Source organism: Microcebus murinus, chromosome 10 (assembly GCF_040939455.1).
Source record: "Microcebus murinus isolate Inina chromosome 10, M.murinus_Inina_mat1.0, whole genome shotgun sequence".
NCBI classification, from domain to species: domain Eukaryota; kingdom Metazoa; phylum Chordata; class Mammalia; order Primates; family Cheirogaleidae; genus Microcebus; species Microcebus murinus.
This window is the reverse complement of record NC_134113.1, coordinates 73,492,342-73,506,545: the sequence shown is the minus strand read 5'-3', so window position 1 is coordinate 73,506,545 and position 14,204 is coordinate 73,492,342. Positions and strand designations below refer to the sequence as shown.

Genomic DNA, 14,204 nt, shown 5'->3' with positions numbered 1-14,204 from the left:
GTCAGCCCCACACCCCTTTCCTGGTACCAATTTTCATTCTTAGTCCATTTTCTTTTGTTTTATAACAATACTTGACACTGGGAATTTATAAAGAAAAGGAATTTATTTCTTATGCTTCTGGAGCCTGAGAACTCTGAGGTTGAGTGGGTTACAGATAGTGGGGGGGAGAGTAGCTGAAAATTAAGTTGATACCAATGGCCAGTGGTTTAATCAGTCATGCCTATGTATGGAGGTTCCTGGAGGGTAGCACGCCCAGAGAGGGCATGGAAGCTCTGTGTCCCTTCCCACAGCCTCTGTAACACCCTTTATAATCAACCAGTAAATGTAAGTAAAGTGTTCCCCCGAGTTCTGTGGGCCGCTTTAGCAATTAGTCAAACCCAAGGAGGGGTCAAGGGAACCCCAGTTTATAGCTGATCAGTCAGAAGCACAGGTAAAACAGTCTGGGGCGTAGGATTGACATCAGAATTGGGGCAGTCTTGTGGGACTGAGCTCTCAACCTGTGGGATCTGACACGGTCTGCCTGGAGATGGTGTCAGAATTGAATCAAATTAGAGGACACCCAGCTGGTATGTGCTGCCTAACAGATTGCTTGCTTATTATGTGGAGCGAAACTCCCCCTACATCTGGTGTCAGAAGTGTGTTGTGAGAATATAGTGGGAGAAACTGAGTTTGTTATTCCTGTATTCTCAGAATTGTTTATTCAGTTCAAATTTAATGTTACTTTTGATGTAGTTGGATTTATGTCTGCTGTTTTACTTTTTGTTTTTTCTCTCATGTTTTTTTTAGTCCTTTCTTCTTCCTTAGTGGCTTTTTGCATTAAGTGAATATTTTCTAATGAAGCATTTAAATTTATTTAATGATGTTTTCACTGTATATTTTTGTAATTTTATGGAAGCACAAATTCTTTTAAAAATCATTTTTATTTAAGGTGTTAAGTATTTAAAATCTGATTTATTGCACTTGTGGATTTAACTAAGGTTTTGTGATTGTAATTTATGTTTTTAGCAGAACTTTAAAGTTTACACATTAGATAAAGTTTACATATTTGTGTAAGATCTAACTGTTAAGAAGCATATAATTTGTTGGTTTAAGATTAATACATTAATCATTAGAAGTACTAAGTATCTCAGAAGTACAGTTAATGGTGAGTATTTTCCATGTAAAAAGCCTTTCAGCACACATATCAGTGCCATTTAGCCAAAATACTACCGTCCTTCTGCTGGCTTAGAACTAGATTTCTATAGATCAAAATGGATAGATCTCAAAGTTAAATGGAAAAAGAAAGCTGTAGAATTTATTCATCAAAGATCGGCAGACAGGTACTGGGAGTACACTGCTGAAACCAAACAAAGTCCTAGCCATTTGGGAGCTGACAGTCTGGTAGAGATATAATATGCTACTGTAAATGAGAAATACAAATCATATAGTATTCGGTTCTGAGTGTATATGAAGGTGAAAGTACTTTAAACTATATTGAATATAGAATCTAATACACTGAATTTATTAAGGATAGACATTGGTAACGATACACATTGAATTATATTGTCTGGGGAGAAAAAAATGAGGGTAGATATTAGAGGAAATTTACATAATATTTTGTTACTTTGAGGCAATAAAAAAATGGCTTAATGTAAACATGGCAGTGTAGTATTGTCCATTCTTGGTGGTGAGTACTTAATTAGCCTGTCATTTATGTACCTTATGACCTGGATAAGGAGCAATGCAAGCGCAAATGTATAATATTAAATAGGTTCCTCTTTAAGAGATTTCTGAAGTGTCATAGCAGAGTCACTGGTGTGGGTGGAGAGGTTATAAATGTGGGGTTCAGGGTGGTCATTGCGTGTGTCAAGTACTGGCATCCTGGAGTCTGTGCACGAGTGTGCCTGTGTACGTGTTGAATAATCTAGTAGAGACAGGTTGATCCCAGAAATGAAGGAAAGTGGAGTGGCATTTTAAACGTAGATATTTGGTAGGAGGAGGGTCAGCTCTATCACTGTGAATGAAGATTACATTTACAAGGATGCATATTTTATAGATTTTGTGATGGAAAGATGACAGGTGATGCTATTTTTTTCCTCTCAAAAATAAGCAGCCAAGTAGATGAGGGAGTATGTGTGTGGGTTGGAGTGGCTGGGGACCTGTGAGGAGACAAAAGATCTTACAGAAAAGGGAAAATAAAATTACTTACAATATAAGTAAAATTTCAAGAAAGTGAAATTGAATTGTTGGGTAGTGTTGACCCTTGAATAACATGGGTTTGAATTGCATAGGTGCACCTTTTTTTTTCCTTTGAGACAGTCTCAACTCTGTTACCCCAGCTAGAGTGCCATGGTGTCAGCCTAGCTCACAGCAACCTCAAACTCCTGGGTTCAAGCAATCCTTTTGCCTCAGCCTCCAAGTAGCTGGGACTACAGGCATGCAGTATCATGCTCCCCTAATTTTTTCTATATATTTTGAGTTGGCCCATTAATTTCTTTCTATTTTTAGTAGAGACGAGTCTCGCTCTTGCTCAGGCTGGTCTCGAACTCCTGAGCTCAAACAATCCACCCGCCTCGGCCTCCCAGAGTGTTAGGATTACAGGCGTGAGCCACCACACCCGGCCTATCTTATGGTTTTCATTTGTATTTCTGATATTAATAAAATTTAGTACTTTGCAAAACTTTTGCCATTTAAATACAGTTAACTGAGCTCAGGTTTTTGTTAATGTTAATCAGAGATCTTGTACACATCCTTCATTTTCTAAGTATGTGATTTTTGTGATATTAAGCTTTTTGCCAGGAACCAGGGACAAATGCTGAATGTGTTTCTTAGTATATTACAGGTGGTATATCCATAAAGTAGGATGCTATTCAGCCAGTGAGGTAGATGGTAGATATATATGTAGTGAAATCAGATATACTAGGTATAATAAATGGAAGATAGGCAAATTGTAGACAGTAGGTTTGGTAGGATTCCAGTTTCATTTTTTTTTTTTTTTTTTTTTTTGAGACAGAGTCTCACTTTGTTGCCCAGGCTAGAGTGAGTGCCGTGGCGTCAGCCTGGCTCACAGCAACCTCAATCTCCGGGGCTCAGCGATCCTACTGTCTCAGCCTCCCGAGTAGCTGGGACTACAGGCATGTGCCACCATGCCCGGCTAATTTTTTGTATATATATTTTTAGTTGGTCAATTAATTTATTTCTATTTTTTTTTTTGGTAGAGACGGGGTCTCGCTCAGGCTGGTTTCGAACTCCTGACCTTGAGCAATCCGCCCGCCTCGGCCTCCCAAAGTGCTAGGATTACAGGCATGAGCCACCACGCCCGGCCTCCAGTTTCATTTTAAAAGATGTTTTATTTATGAATTAGAGTTAGTTTTTGCCTAGACATTTTCTTAGGCCATAAGGTAACATTGCATACCCCTGGGGACTTTAGACATTGGGGATGGACAGTAAGAACTTTTTTACTGTATGTTTGGGCTTTTTTTTTGTTTATAGTGAGCATGGATTCTTAGAATAAAGAGCTCGTTAAAATAAGAGCAGACTGATTGGCATTTAACATTAACTGCATGTGAGTTGTATTTAACTCAATTTAGTTTTGAGCTGAGGGCCTTATGAAGCATATGTATTCTGTTTTCATAATAAAACACCATGGCCCCAAGGAAAATTTTTTTTTCTAGTGGGACAGTCCATGCATTAAATGTAACAAATAAAATGCTAGCTGTATTGTGTAGAATGAATTTCTGTTAAATAGTCCAGAAATTTCATTGACATTTGCCTTATATTATTACATCTCCCATTACTATACCTCTTCCTAAATTAAAGATGGGACTTGACTAGTCTGAAGATTCAGTAATTATGATTGATACAGTTAGCTACTAATTTTCTTAGAAATTTTATCTAGGCAAAGCAGTGTTTTAATAAAAGATCTTTTTCTTTCTTACAGATTTCTGACATTCAGAACAACTGTCTTTTAATACACTGCTACTGTATCAAGTCAACAATGAATTGGAATGCAGAACCAGAGAGTGCTATATTACCATCACAGTATCCTAAAAGCCAGTCATCTTTTTTGCAGCAGTCTTTAATAAACCAATTTACCACAACATCTCACAACTCTTTCGGCTCTCCTGGAAATAATCAAGAAGCATGCATGTATCCCAATAATTCAAATCCAATGCCACAGCCACTGCTGAATATCCAAAATTGTCCTCAACCAATCCCTGTTTCTAATATAAATAATGGGACAGCTGTGGACTCACAAACTTCATTAGAAAGAATAACATTTGGAAATGTTAAAGGACCCAAACAACTAAGTCACAATTTACAAATATCTTCAGGAGTTACACAAAATGTATGGTTGAACTCAACAATGAGAAATCCTGTGCTTTCTCATACAGGGGCAGCTGTATCTCATCAAGCTGATTTTGCAACTAATGTACCCAATATGCATGCACCACAGAGTCAACTTGTAACTTATAATTCTATGCGACTGCAAATGATCCCTTCCAATTCTCTAAGAGTTCCTATAACTTACCGAGGAAATCAGGGACTTAACCAATCTTTTTCAGAGCGAAAGGTTGACTGGACACAACAATATGCATCTAATGGACTGAGTTATCCAGATTATAGACCACTTCCAAAGCAATACTGTTATGCACCACAAAAACTTTTGCAAGATACTAATATTCAGAAGCGAAACCCTATGCCATCTACATCATTACATGTTAAAAATAGTCAGCTTCCAAATTCTGCCCTGACTTTACAGTCAAAGGAGACTTCAGCTGTACCCTCTCAGCAATATGCCACTCAACTTGATAAAAGACTCCCTCGTCCTCCTCCTCCTCCTTATGACTGTAGATACAGAAGCCAGCCTTTGCAAAGTGCTCCGTATGTTCTTAAACATGTGTCTGTGGAAGTTCCTCAGAGTCAAAAAATGCACTCATCTGAAATAAGGACAGAGTCTAACAGAGACTTTCAACAACAGTGGCAAAACTCTAATGAAAATGTCAGCACAATTGGAAATTTCTGTAATGTGAAACTAAATGCCAATGTCAAACAGCCTTTTAATGAACCAGTTAAATCTTCTGTGGATGCTGTTCAGACTCTTAATCAAAATAATCAAGAGAAAAGAATGGATTCTTGTAATCCAACTTCGAATCAAGTTTTGGATACAAGTGTCACAAAAGAAAAGCTAGTGAGAGATATTAAAACATTAGTAGAAATGAAAAGGAAATTTTCAGAACTTGCGAGGAAAATTAAAATCAATAAAAATATTTTGATGGCAGCAGGTTGTATTAAAATGAGTGATACCTCTTATAATCAACCAGCCCAAAATTCTGAATTGTCCCTGAAAGAACAAACTGCTAAAATTCAGTCTGGACTACAGATAACCCCAGTAATTCCAGAGATTGCAGGGGGACAGTCGTCAACAATAACAGAATCTACAGAAACAAGTAAAACACACTGTGCATTAAATTCCAACATTCAAGAAATCAATTGCAGAAAGTTTAACCAAGCCAGTTCTGTTGTGCTAAATTCTGTCTGTTCGGAAAAGTTGCCAATGTCAGCCCAGTGTCATGATTGGAAAGTTCCGACGTCTTCAAAGACGTCAACTGTCGAGACGACCCAGGCAACATTGAATAACACTGAACTTTCTTCAGAAAATTCTGTCCAAGTTGAACTAAATATGCCAGCAATTTGTGAGACAATATCTGTTCCACAATCTGCATCATTTGAGGAATATGCTTCAAAACTTTTAAATAAAAATAGGCTACTTCTTAATTTGCTTACACAAGGAGATAATATTGAGAAGAAATTATTAAAAGATGATAGTAGAGCTATTCAGGATTCTAAAGTAGACAATTGTGAAATGAATCTGAATGCTCAAATCACTGGTAACCAACTGACCTTGAAAACTACAGAAACGTCAAGTACTTCTAATGTAATTGCCAGGATTTCAGACAGCTGGGATTGCATGGAGGATGAATCCTCAACAAAAGGAATGTCTGATAAAAGTAACAGTGATTATTGCATGGAATTGCTGGCAACATGTCTTTCTCTATGGAAAAAGAAACCTTCAGAAACTACACAGGAAAAACAGTGTAATGAGTCAAAAACAAACAGAACAGCAGTTGGAATTTCAAAGCCTGCAGACATCTCTGTTAAGAGTCTTTGTTCAGTTGTGGGAAATTCTCAGAATAAAATAGTTAATCCCCCACAAGAAACAGCTTTGTCAATGGTAGTGCAGAATTACGAGTCTTCAGGGACAACTATAACAAAGGGAACAGAACTTCAGATTGCTGTAGTATCACCCTTAGTTCTTTCAGATGTCAAAACATTGTCTGTCAAAGGAATAGCACCTGAAGCTTTACCTGAAACAGTATATCCAGTTATTAAAGAAGGCAGTGTTTGTACTTTACAAAATCAATTGGCAGAAGATACGACAGTAAGTCCTACTTTGAGAGTTGATGTTAATGGACCAGTAGCAAGTACAACATCAACCAAGATTTTCCCACTAACTCATAAGGAGAAGGATAATGAGTCAACTAATGGTAATTCACAAGACACACCTAACATCAGTCAAGGAAAGTATAACAAATCAGAATCAGATATCTATTCTCTTGTGAGTGATAAACAAACCTTGTATAAATCAGGAGATAATAGTGTTGTCACTAGTGATATATTACAGATTGACAATATCTGTTCTCTTGTTGAAGGTGATGTCTCTTACAACTCCCAAATAGCAAAGATATTCAACTCTCTACCTGTGAAAAAGGTTGAGCCACAAAAACCTCTATCCAATCAGGAAGGGATTAGTAATGGAGAACAAATAGAGCAAATAAATAACATCACTGAAAATAAAGACTTTGATTTTCAAAAAGATAAGCCAGCACTGTACACAGATGTTTCTGCTAAAATGACTGATCTGTCAAAGTCAGAGCAGCTTCCGGAGTCGTCATCTTTTAATAATCCTGAAGCAAATAGAGGCGCTCTAGAGGAAAGCAATGTGGCTCATACCGTGGAGAAAGAAAGCACAGTTGATAATATGTGTTCTTCAGCTGCTGGTCAGCAGGATATTTACCCTCAGGAAATTGATGTCTCCAGCACTTATACTGCCCAAGAGCCTGCAAGAAATGAGATTGACGACAATAAGACATCTGCCTTATACCTACATGATCAGCTGTCAGAACTGTTAAGAGAGTTTCCTTATGGCATTGAAGCCATAAACAGACATGAAGGTTCTGTGGGCCAACAGATGACCAACCAGATCTCAGAAGATCAGACTGGTGATAATGCCAGTTGTGACTCCAAAGACTCAACAGATCAAATACAAATTACAATTTTAAGCTCAGAGCAAATGAAAGAATTATTTCCTGAACAGGATGATCAACCTTGTGTTGGAGACAAATTGGCAGAACCTCAAAAAGAAAAGCCTGCAGAAGTAGGTGACCAGAGTGACCCCCAAACACCTGCAAAAGGAGAAAATCGTGATTCTCCAATAGTGGACTCAGAGAAAGATGATGTCCGTTGCTGTGCACTGGGTTGGCTGTCTATGATGTATGAAGGGGTACCCCAGTGTCAGTGTAATTCTACTTCAAAAGAAGAGAAAGGGAAAGTACAGTGTTTGCCTTTGAAGACCAACAGTAATAATCAAGGGGAGAGAACCTCTGTTAGAGATGTGCCTATTGCTGAATTTAATAGTCTTTCAAATAATCCAAAGACTCCACTGACTCTTACGGATGAGAAAAATCATTTTCCTGAAATACAAAACAGCAATATAAAAGATACATCTGAAACAAAACATAATAGCCTCGTAAGGAAGGAACAAGAATTAACTGGTCCATTTTCCTCTAAATGTGATAAACTAGTTTCCTTGCAAAATCATGAAAAGAAATCCCTGAGATTTCATGAGGTAACCTTTCACTCTAGTAATAAAACAGCATTTTACAAACAAACTTCTCAAGAAAGCCTGCAGAAGAAACATGTAACACAAAACTTACGCCCACTAAAAGCGAAGACAGTTTTATCAATAAATAAAGATCTGTATAAGAAGAATGGTTCTTCAGTACAGTTAGTATCACCAGAAAAGAAAAACTCAAAATTTAAAGCAGGTGGCTTCAAACAAAAGTTTCTGGAAAAAAGGAAGTTAGACCAAGGGAGCATACGTGACACGGAGGTAAAGAAGAAGAAACATGATAAACAGGAGCAGAATAAAACTGTTGGAGCCACATTTAAATTATGTGATTTTTTGTCAAACCCAAATGAAAGAGCCAGTGTTAAAGAAAAGACCGAGTCAAATACTAAGTCCTCAGACCCGAAGGCTAGTTCATCTAAACGTGGTAGAGTTCTAACTGTGGAGGAGTATTTACAAAGGCAGAAGCATAAAGAAGCAATGAGTAATAAAGCATCAGAGAGAATCCATCTGAAAAATGTACCATGCAATTCTGAACACTCGAGATCTGGGAAGCTTTCTGTACAAGTTGGGAGTTGTGAGAAATCAAATGAGAGACACAATATCAGTGTACACACCTCTAAAGAATCATTAAATATTTCTACAAGCCATGGTAAAAACCTCAAAGTCCACCATTCCACAGAGTCTAAAACATGCAACATTTCAAGGAATGTTAAAGGAGCAGTTGATGGAAAGCAGCCTGACAAAATGTGGATTGATAAGGCCAAATTAGGCAAAAAATTAACCAATGTAAATAATGAAGTTCAGTTTGGCCAAATGCCTCTGCAAGCAAAGGAACAAAAGAAATCATACCTGAACAGAGTTGCATTTAAATGCACTGAACGTGAAAGCATTTGTCTCACCAAATTAGATAATTCACCTAAGAAGCCTAACAAAAATAAAGAGAAGACAGAGGAAAATAAACCTAAGACCCTTTTACCTGTGAAAGATGCTACGGAAAAACCAGGCATGCTCCAGTTTAAATTGTGCCCAGATGTACTGTTGAAGCATACAAACTCTGTTGAAGATAAAAAGGATCTTAAGCCTCGTCCTAGGAAGGAGCAAGCACCTGTGCAAGGTCCAGTATGATTTTCTTGGTGTCTACAATATTGTAAAAGAGTTGTAGATCGATATTTGGGCTGGTGCCTCTCATGCTGTCTGTGTAGCTGGGAAAGGTTTTAATTTGTTACGCCATTGCTTGGTATTTGTTCTTCTCAGTGTTTCTTGGGCAATATTTAGTTTTATATTTATTGCCATCTTATTATAAATTATAAATTAGTGATGACAAGAGCTATATAAAACTGCAAGGTTTTGCCAACTACAAATAGTTCATACCAAGAAGGATATAATGTGAAAAACATTCCACGTTCCTTGTGACAAGTTTGAAAAGTGTCCATTATACATTATTCTAAGAGTCTTTGTTTCGTTCATTCTCCTTTTTAACTTGTAATTTTTAAAGCCCTGTGAATTTGGAAATTTTGTTCTAAGTATTAGGGTATATGTATTGATTCATAGTGAAATCTTTTTGTTCGCATGGGAAATGGGTCAATTTATTATCATCTTTGAAATAGTTGGTGACTGTGTTATCACTAGTTAATATGGAAACATCTAGTCTACTCATGAAATGGGAGGGCCATGAAAGCAGTATTGTCCATTGTTAAATTATGTCTTGAAAGCCAGGGTGGCATGTCCTAGTGGTAGACCTTTTAATGTAGTACAGAAATGTGCTGAGAAAATTAGATGGAAATGGAAATCATAATCTTTGCTTTTCCAACTATATTTGTTGGGATGCATAAAGCTATAGCATAAACAGGGTACATTTTCTTAGAAGGTAATAGAGCTATATGATTAAAAGTGCAAAATTCATTTTGTAAAAAACTGGTGATTTCAATAGGTCCTTTCATTTGGATCCTTAGAATATGAGGTATGGGTATAATTGGAGTATTTGGAAGTGAATGGGGGAATGTAAGTGACTTTATATCCGTGTGCCCTTAAATGTCTTCAGATGTGTTGGTGTTCAGCTCAGGGGGAGCATAATTACATAGTGAACATGAACTTAAAGACTAATCATTTTTTGTAGGCCTATATGTGGCACCTTCCAAAACCTATTTGAGTGTTATATTACTTTTCCTTTATTATAGTACTGAGAGAGATAAATAGCAATATCTAGGCATCTGAAAATGAATATTTAAATAGTTTCAGGAATAAAAAGTACAAAAGAAGACTGGTTAAGATGCAAAAGTGTGAAGAAAAGGATGCTGGAGGACACTGAGAAAATAGGTAAAGTCATCAACTATTTAAGTTTTTATTTTCTATCTGGCATATGTCAGTTGGATTATGATTACAATACTATTACGAAGTATGATTTTATCCATGTTCTTTTTTTCATTCATTCACTGTTTATGAGCGGTAGGAGGACATTCTGTTTTCTCTGTCATGTTGTGGATTGCAAAGCTGAGATTAATTTCCTTTTATCAAGAAAATAATCCTCAGCACAATTGAGTTAGATAAAGAAAGGGTTTGCATATTTTTCCTATACGGGACCAGACAGCAGATATTTTAGGTTTCCCTGGTCCTAAGGCTCATTATAACCTCCAATCATATAAGGTTGACTGTATTTGGATAATGAGAGGCTGATCCTAGCTGAATTTTTTTTGCTGGGAAGGGCTTTGGACTGAAGGCCAGCTAGAAAAACTAGGGCTTTCAGTATTCAATTTAATCAGTGGAATGAAAGTACTTTATTTTTTAGAAAGGGGGAGATTTGGCAAACGGTGTGAAGAAAGCATAAAACAATACATAAGCAGGGATGTAGAAATTAGTCAAGAATAAGTTACAGAACTCTCTGTCAAAGTATGATGAGACTCAAATAGGTGAAAAGAAAAATCAAGTGGGTGCTACATGGATATTCAAAGGCCTGTTGGGGCAAATAGAACTAGCTGTGGAAAACAGAGCTCTGGGAGAGAGTGAAACATACACCTAAGGTGAAGAGACTGGAGAAAAATGAACCAGGTAGAAAGTGAGATGAAAACGAATGTCATGAGCTCCCAAATAGCTATAAAGAAACACTTAAGATAACTATATCTAAATTTGGTAGCAAAGGTTGGAGTATACACGGAGTCAGTGAAATCATCAGGGGTAAAGAAATGAGAAAGTAACATGAATCCCTTGGAAAGCAACTTAGAGACCCACCTTGGGCATCAGCATTACTAGAAGAATTTGGAACAGACATAAAGAATTAAGACAGAATACTTGACCCACTCAGGCAGGAAAATGAAAAACAAGACTGTATTATGTCTCAAGTTAGTGGCAAGTTGAAAAAAAAAGAAAAAGTTAAGAAAAAAAAAGAAACAAACGAAAGACTGTATTATCCAGAAAGAGATGGCTGCATTAGGAACAGAAAGGTACAGATGGTCCTTGACTTTACAGAAGTGTGAAAGTGAGAGCACATTCTGTAGAAACCATAGTTTGAGTAACCTATACAACTGTTCTGTTTCACTTTCAGTACAGTGTTCAGTAAGTTACATGAGATATTCAACACTTTATTATGAAATAGACTTTTTAAATGTTTTTGCCCAAGTATATGCTAGTATAAGTTCTGAGCATGTTTAAGGTAGGCTGGCTAAGTTATGTTCAGTAGGTTAGGTGTCCTCAATGCATTTTCAACTTGGATATCTTCAGTTTATGATGGATTTATCAGGACATAACTCTGTTGCAGGTGGAGGAGCATCCGTGTTGGTATTCTGAATAGGGAAAGAGCACTGAGGTTGAGGCACATCTAGAAACTGCACAGAAGTGGGAACAGCTAGGTCTATCCAAAAGAGATACTGAAGCTAATCCAACACTGACATTTTTTGAAGAAACAGAAAAGTATAATCATGTTTTAAAAATAATTCATGCATGACAAAGCCAAAATATTAAAACTATCCTTGTCATTCACTTTTTGGGACTGGCTGGTATTTATAGTCTTTGTATTGCCAATTTAGATAACTGTTAGAAAAGTCATATTCATAATACACAGATGATAGATTTTATTGAGCAAGGGCAAAGGTAGAGCAGAGCACCCCTGGGCAGTGATAACGCGGGTGAGAGTAGAAAATAGTCTCCAAAGGAAAGTCAAGATGCTATGTGTATATAACTTCTTTCTATGGATAAAGAGCTATCGTTTGTCAGACTTTTGCTTAACTACTTGTCCAATTTTTTTTTTTTTTTTTTTCAGAGACAGGGTCTCACTCTGTTGGCCAGGCTAGAGTGCAGAGGCATCATTGTAGATCACTACAAGCTCAAACTCCTGAGCTCAGGGAATCCCCGTCTCAGCTTCCCAAGTAGCTTGGACTACAGGTGCACACCACCACACCTGGCTAATTTTTCTGTTTTTTTGTAGAGATGGGGTCTAGCTCTTGCTCAGGCTGGTCTCCAACTCCTGGCCTTAAGTGATCCTCCCATTTTGGCCTCCCAAAGTTTTAGGATTATAGGCATGAGCCACTGTGCCTGGCCATTGCCCTAAATTTTTTCTGACAGATGAATGCACATTTTCCTTCTGAATTTTCATTGATGATATATTGGTCACACTCAACATTGAGAGTAATAAAGAAAATGTTTGTTTCCCTTAGATAACAATGTAAATTCAAGACACTGCAAGAGAAGCTTCAGTGTAGATGGATTGGAGATGCTACAAAATCCAGTAAAAGATTCAAAAGCAATGTTTCAAACCTACAAACAGATGTACCTGGAGAAGAGAAGCAGAAGCCTTGGTAGCAGTCCGATAAAGTAATTACGAGACGTTCTGTAGTTGCCACGTTTGTGTCATTTTCTGTTGGGAATACTTTGCTGGAAATATCTCAGAGCTGCCACAGTAAAAATTTCTCTGTCAAAGTTTGGTCCCACTTCAGTTATGTATTTCATTGAAATTGCTTAATTAAAATGGCTTGAGAACTTTGTGGGTAAGCAGACTTAAGAAATAGATAGTATTTGGCAGAGAAGCCATAAGGTATTTGAACTTCTACATTATTGAACCAAGTTTACCATTATTTTGAGAGGAATACTTTCTACAGACCTACTTTTGAAATGCTGACTATCCACCTTGAGGGAAGATTGTTCCTCAGGTAGCAACTTGTTTATTTAACTGGGACTGTACATATATTTTTGTTTTTAAGCTACATTAACAAAACTTATTTTTCAAAAATGCCCACTGTGAATGTCAGATTATATTCTTAAGTATTTTATACCTAACTGTAAACTTTTTTTCAGAAGTCTTGTTTTGTACTTGTTAAACTGAATATAATTTTTAGATAATGTTTTAACATTACTTTTCATACTTGAAATAAACATTTATTTTTTAAAAAACTAATTTGAAATCTTCATGGCTTGATTTCTTTTTGGTTTCCTATCCTTGCAATAGGACATGTTTTGGAAAGGTGTTTTTGTAAGTTGAAATGTCAGTTTGTTGGATGTCACAGTAGATATTTTTAGACTGCATTCAAATGAGACGGCAGACTTTTTCCTAGGTTTAGGAAATTGCAATAAAGCAGGGAAGGCAAGATAAAAAGTGCATTCATTACATTCAAAGTGCAAGGTAGATGAATGAATTTTAATAGAACAATGCAGTTCCTTTTGGTTTCAGCTTTTCATATTGTAACAAACAGTTATGTGTTGCTTAATCACAGGAAGTGAAATGTGTTCCGAAATGATTTCATCTTTGTGAGAACGTCAAAGAGTATTCTTAAACCAACCTACACGGTACAGGTTGAGTATCCCATATCTGAAAATACAAAACATTCTACAATCTGAAACTCTTTGAGCACTGACGTGACACTCTTGCTCAAGACTAACTGCTTGTGTTACCAAGAGAAAATTTTTATTTGAGGTTCTCTTCAAGAGAATATTTTACTTTGGACTTTGGGCCTTTGGATTAGGGGTGCTCAGTTGGTAAATACAATGCAGATAATCCCAAATCTGAAACACTTCTGGTCCCAAGCATTTCTGATGAGGGATACTCAACCTGATAAGCCTGCTATGCACCTAAGCTATCAACGTTGTGTGGCCTGATGCTTCTAGGCCACAACCCCATACAGCATGTTTCTATGCTGAATACTCAATGGTATTTGTGTACCTAAACATAGAAGAGGCATGTATAGGGCACTTACCATGAGTGGTGTTTGGAGGACTAGGAGTTGTGGGTGAGTGAATGTGAAGGCCCAGGAGATTACCTTACTATAGACTTTATAAACACTACTCTTAGACTACACTCAATTTATGGAACTTAAATAATAAATTTAGC

General features: G+C 37.0%; 1 protein-coding gene across 8 annotated transcripts in view; it reads left to right on the top strand.

Annotated features, from left to right (window-relative positions):
• Positions 1 to 13,274, top strand: part of RESF1 (retroelement silencing factor 1) — a 31,517-nt gene extending 18,243 nt beyond the window's left edge. For 7 of the 8 annotated variants that reach the window (XM_076007502.1, XM_020287570.2, XM_076007501.1 and 4 more), the window contains 3 exons: positions 3,920 to 9,005; positions 10,124 to 10,207; positions 12,538 to 13,274. In XM_076007502.1, the coding sequence (XP_075863617.1) occupies positions 3,977 to 9,005; positions 10,124 to 10,207; positions 12,538 to 12,698 (5,274 nt within the window). In that variant the 5' untranslated portion in view covers positions 3,920 to 3,976 and the 3' untranslated portion in view covers positions 12,699 to 13,274. The remainder of the gene's footprint in view (positions 1 to 3,919; positions 9,006 to 10,123; positions 10,208 to 12,537) is intronic. The other variant, XM_076007503.1, reaches the window with a different exon arrangement.
• The last annotated feature ends 930 nt before the right edge of the window (positions 13,275 to 14,204 follow it).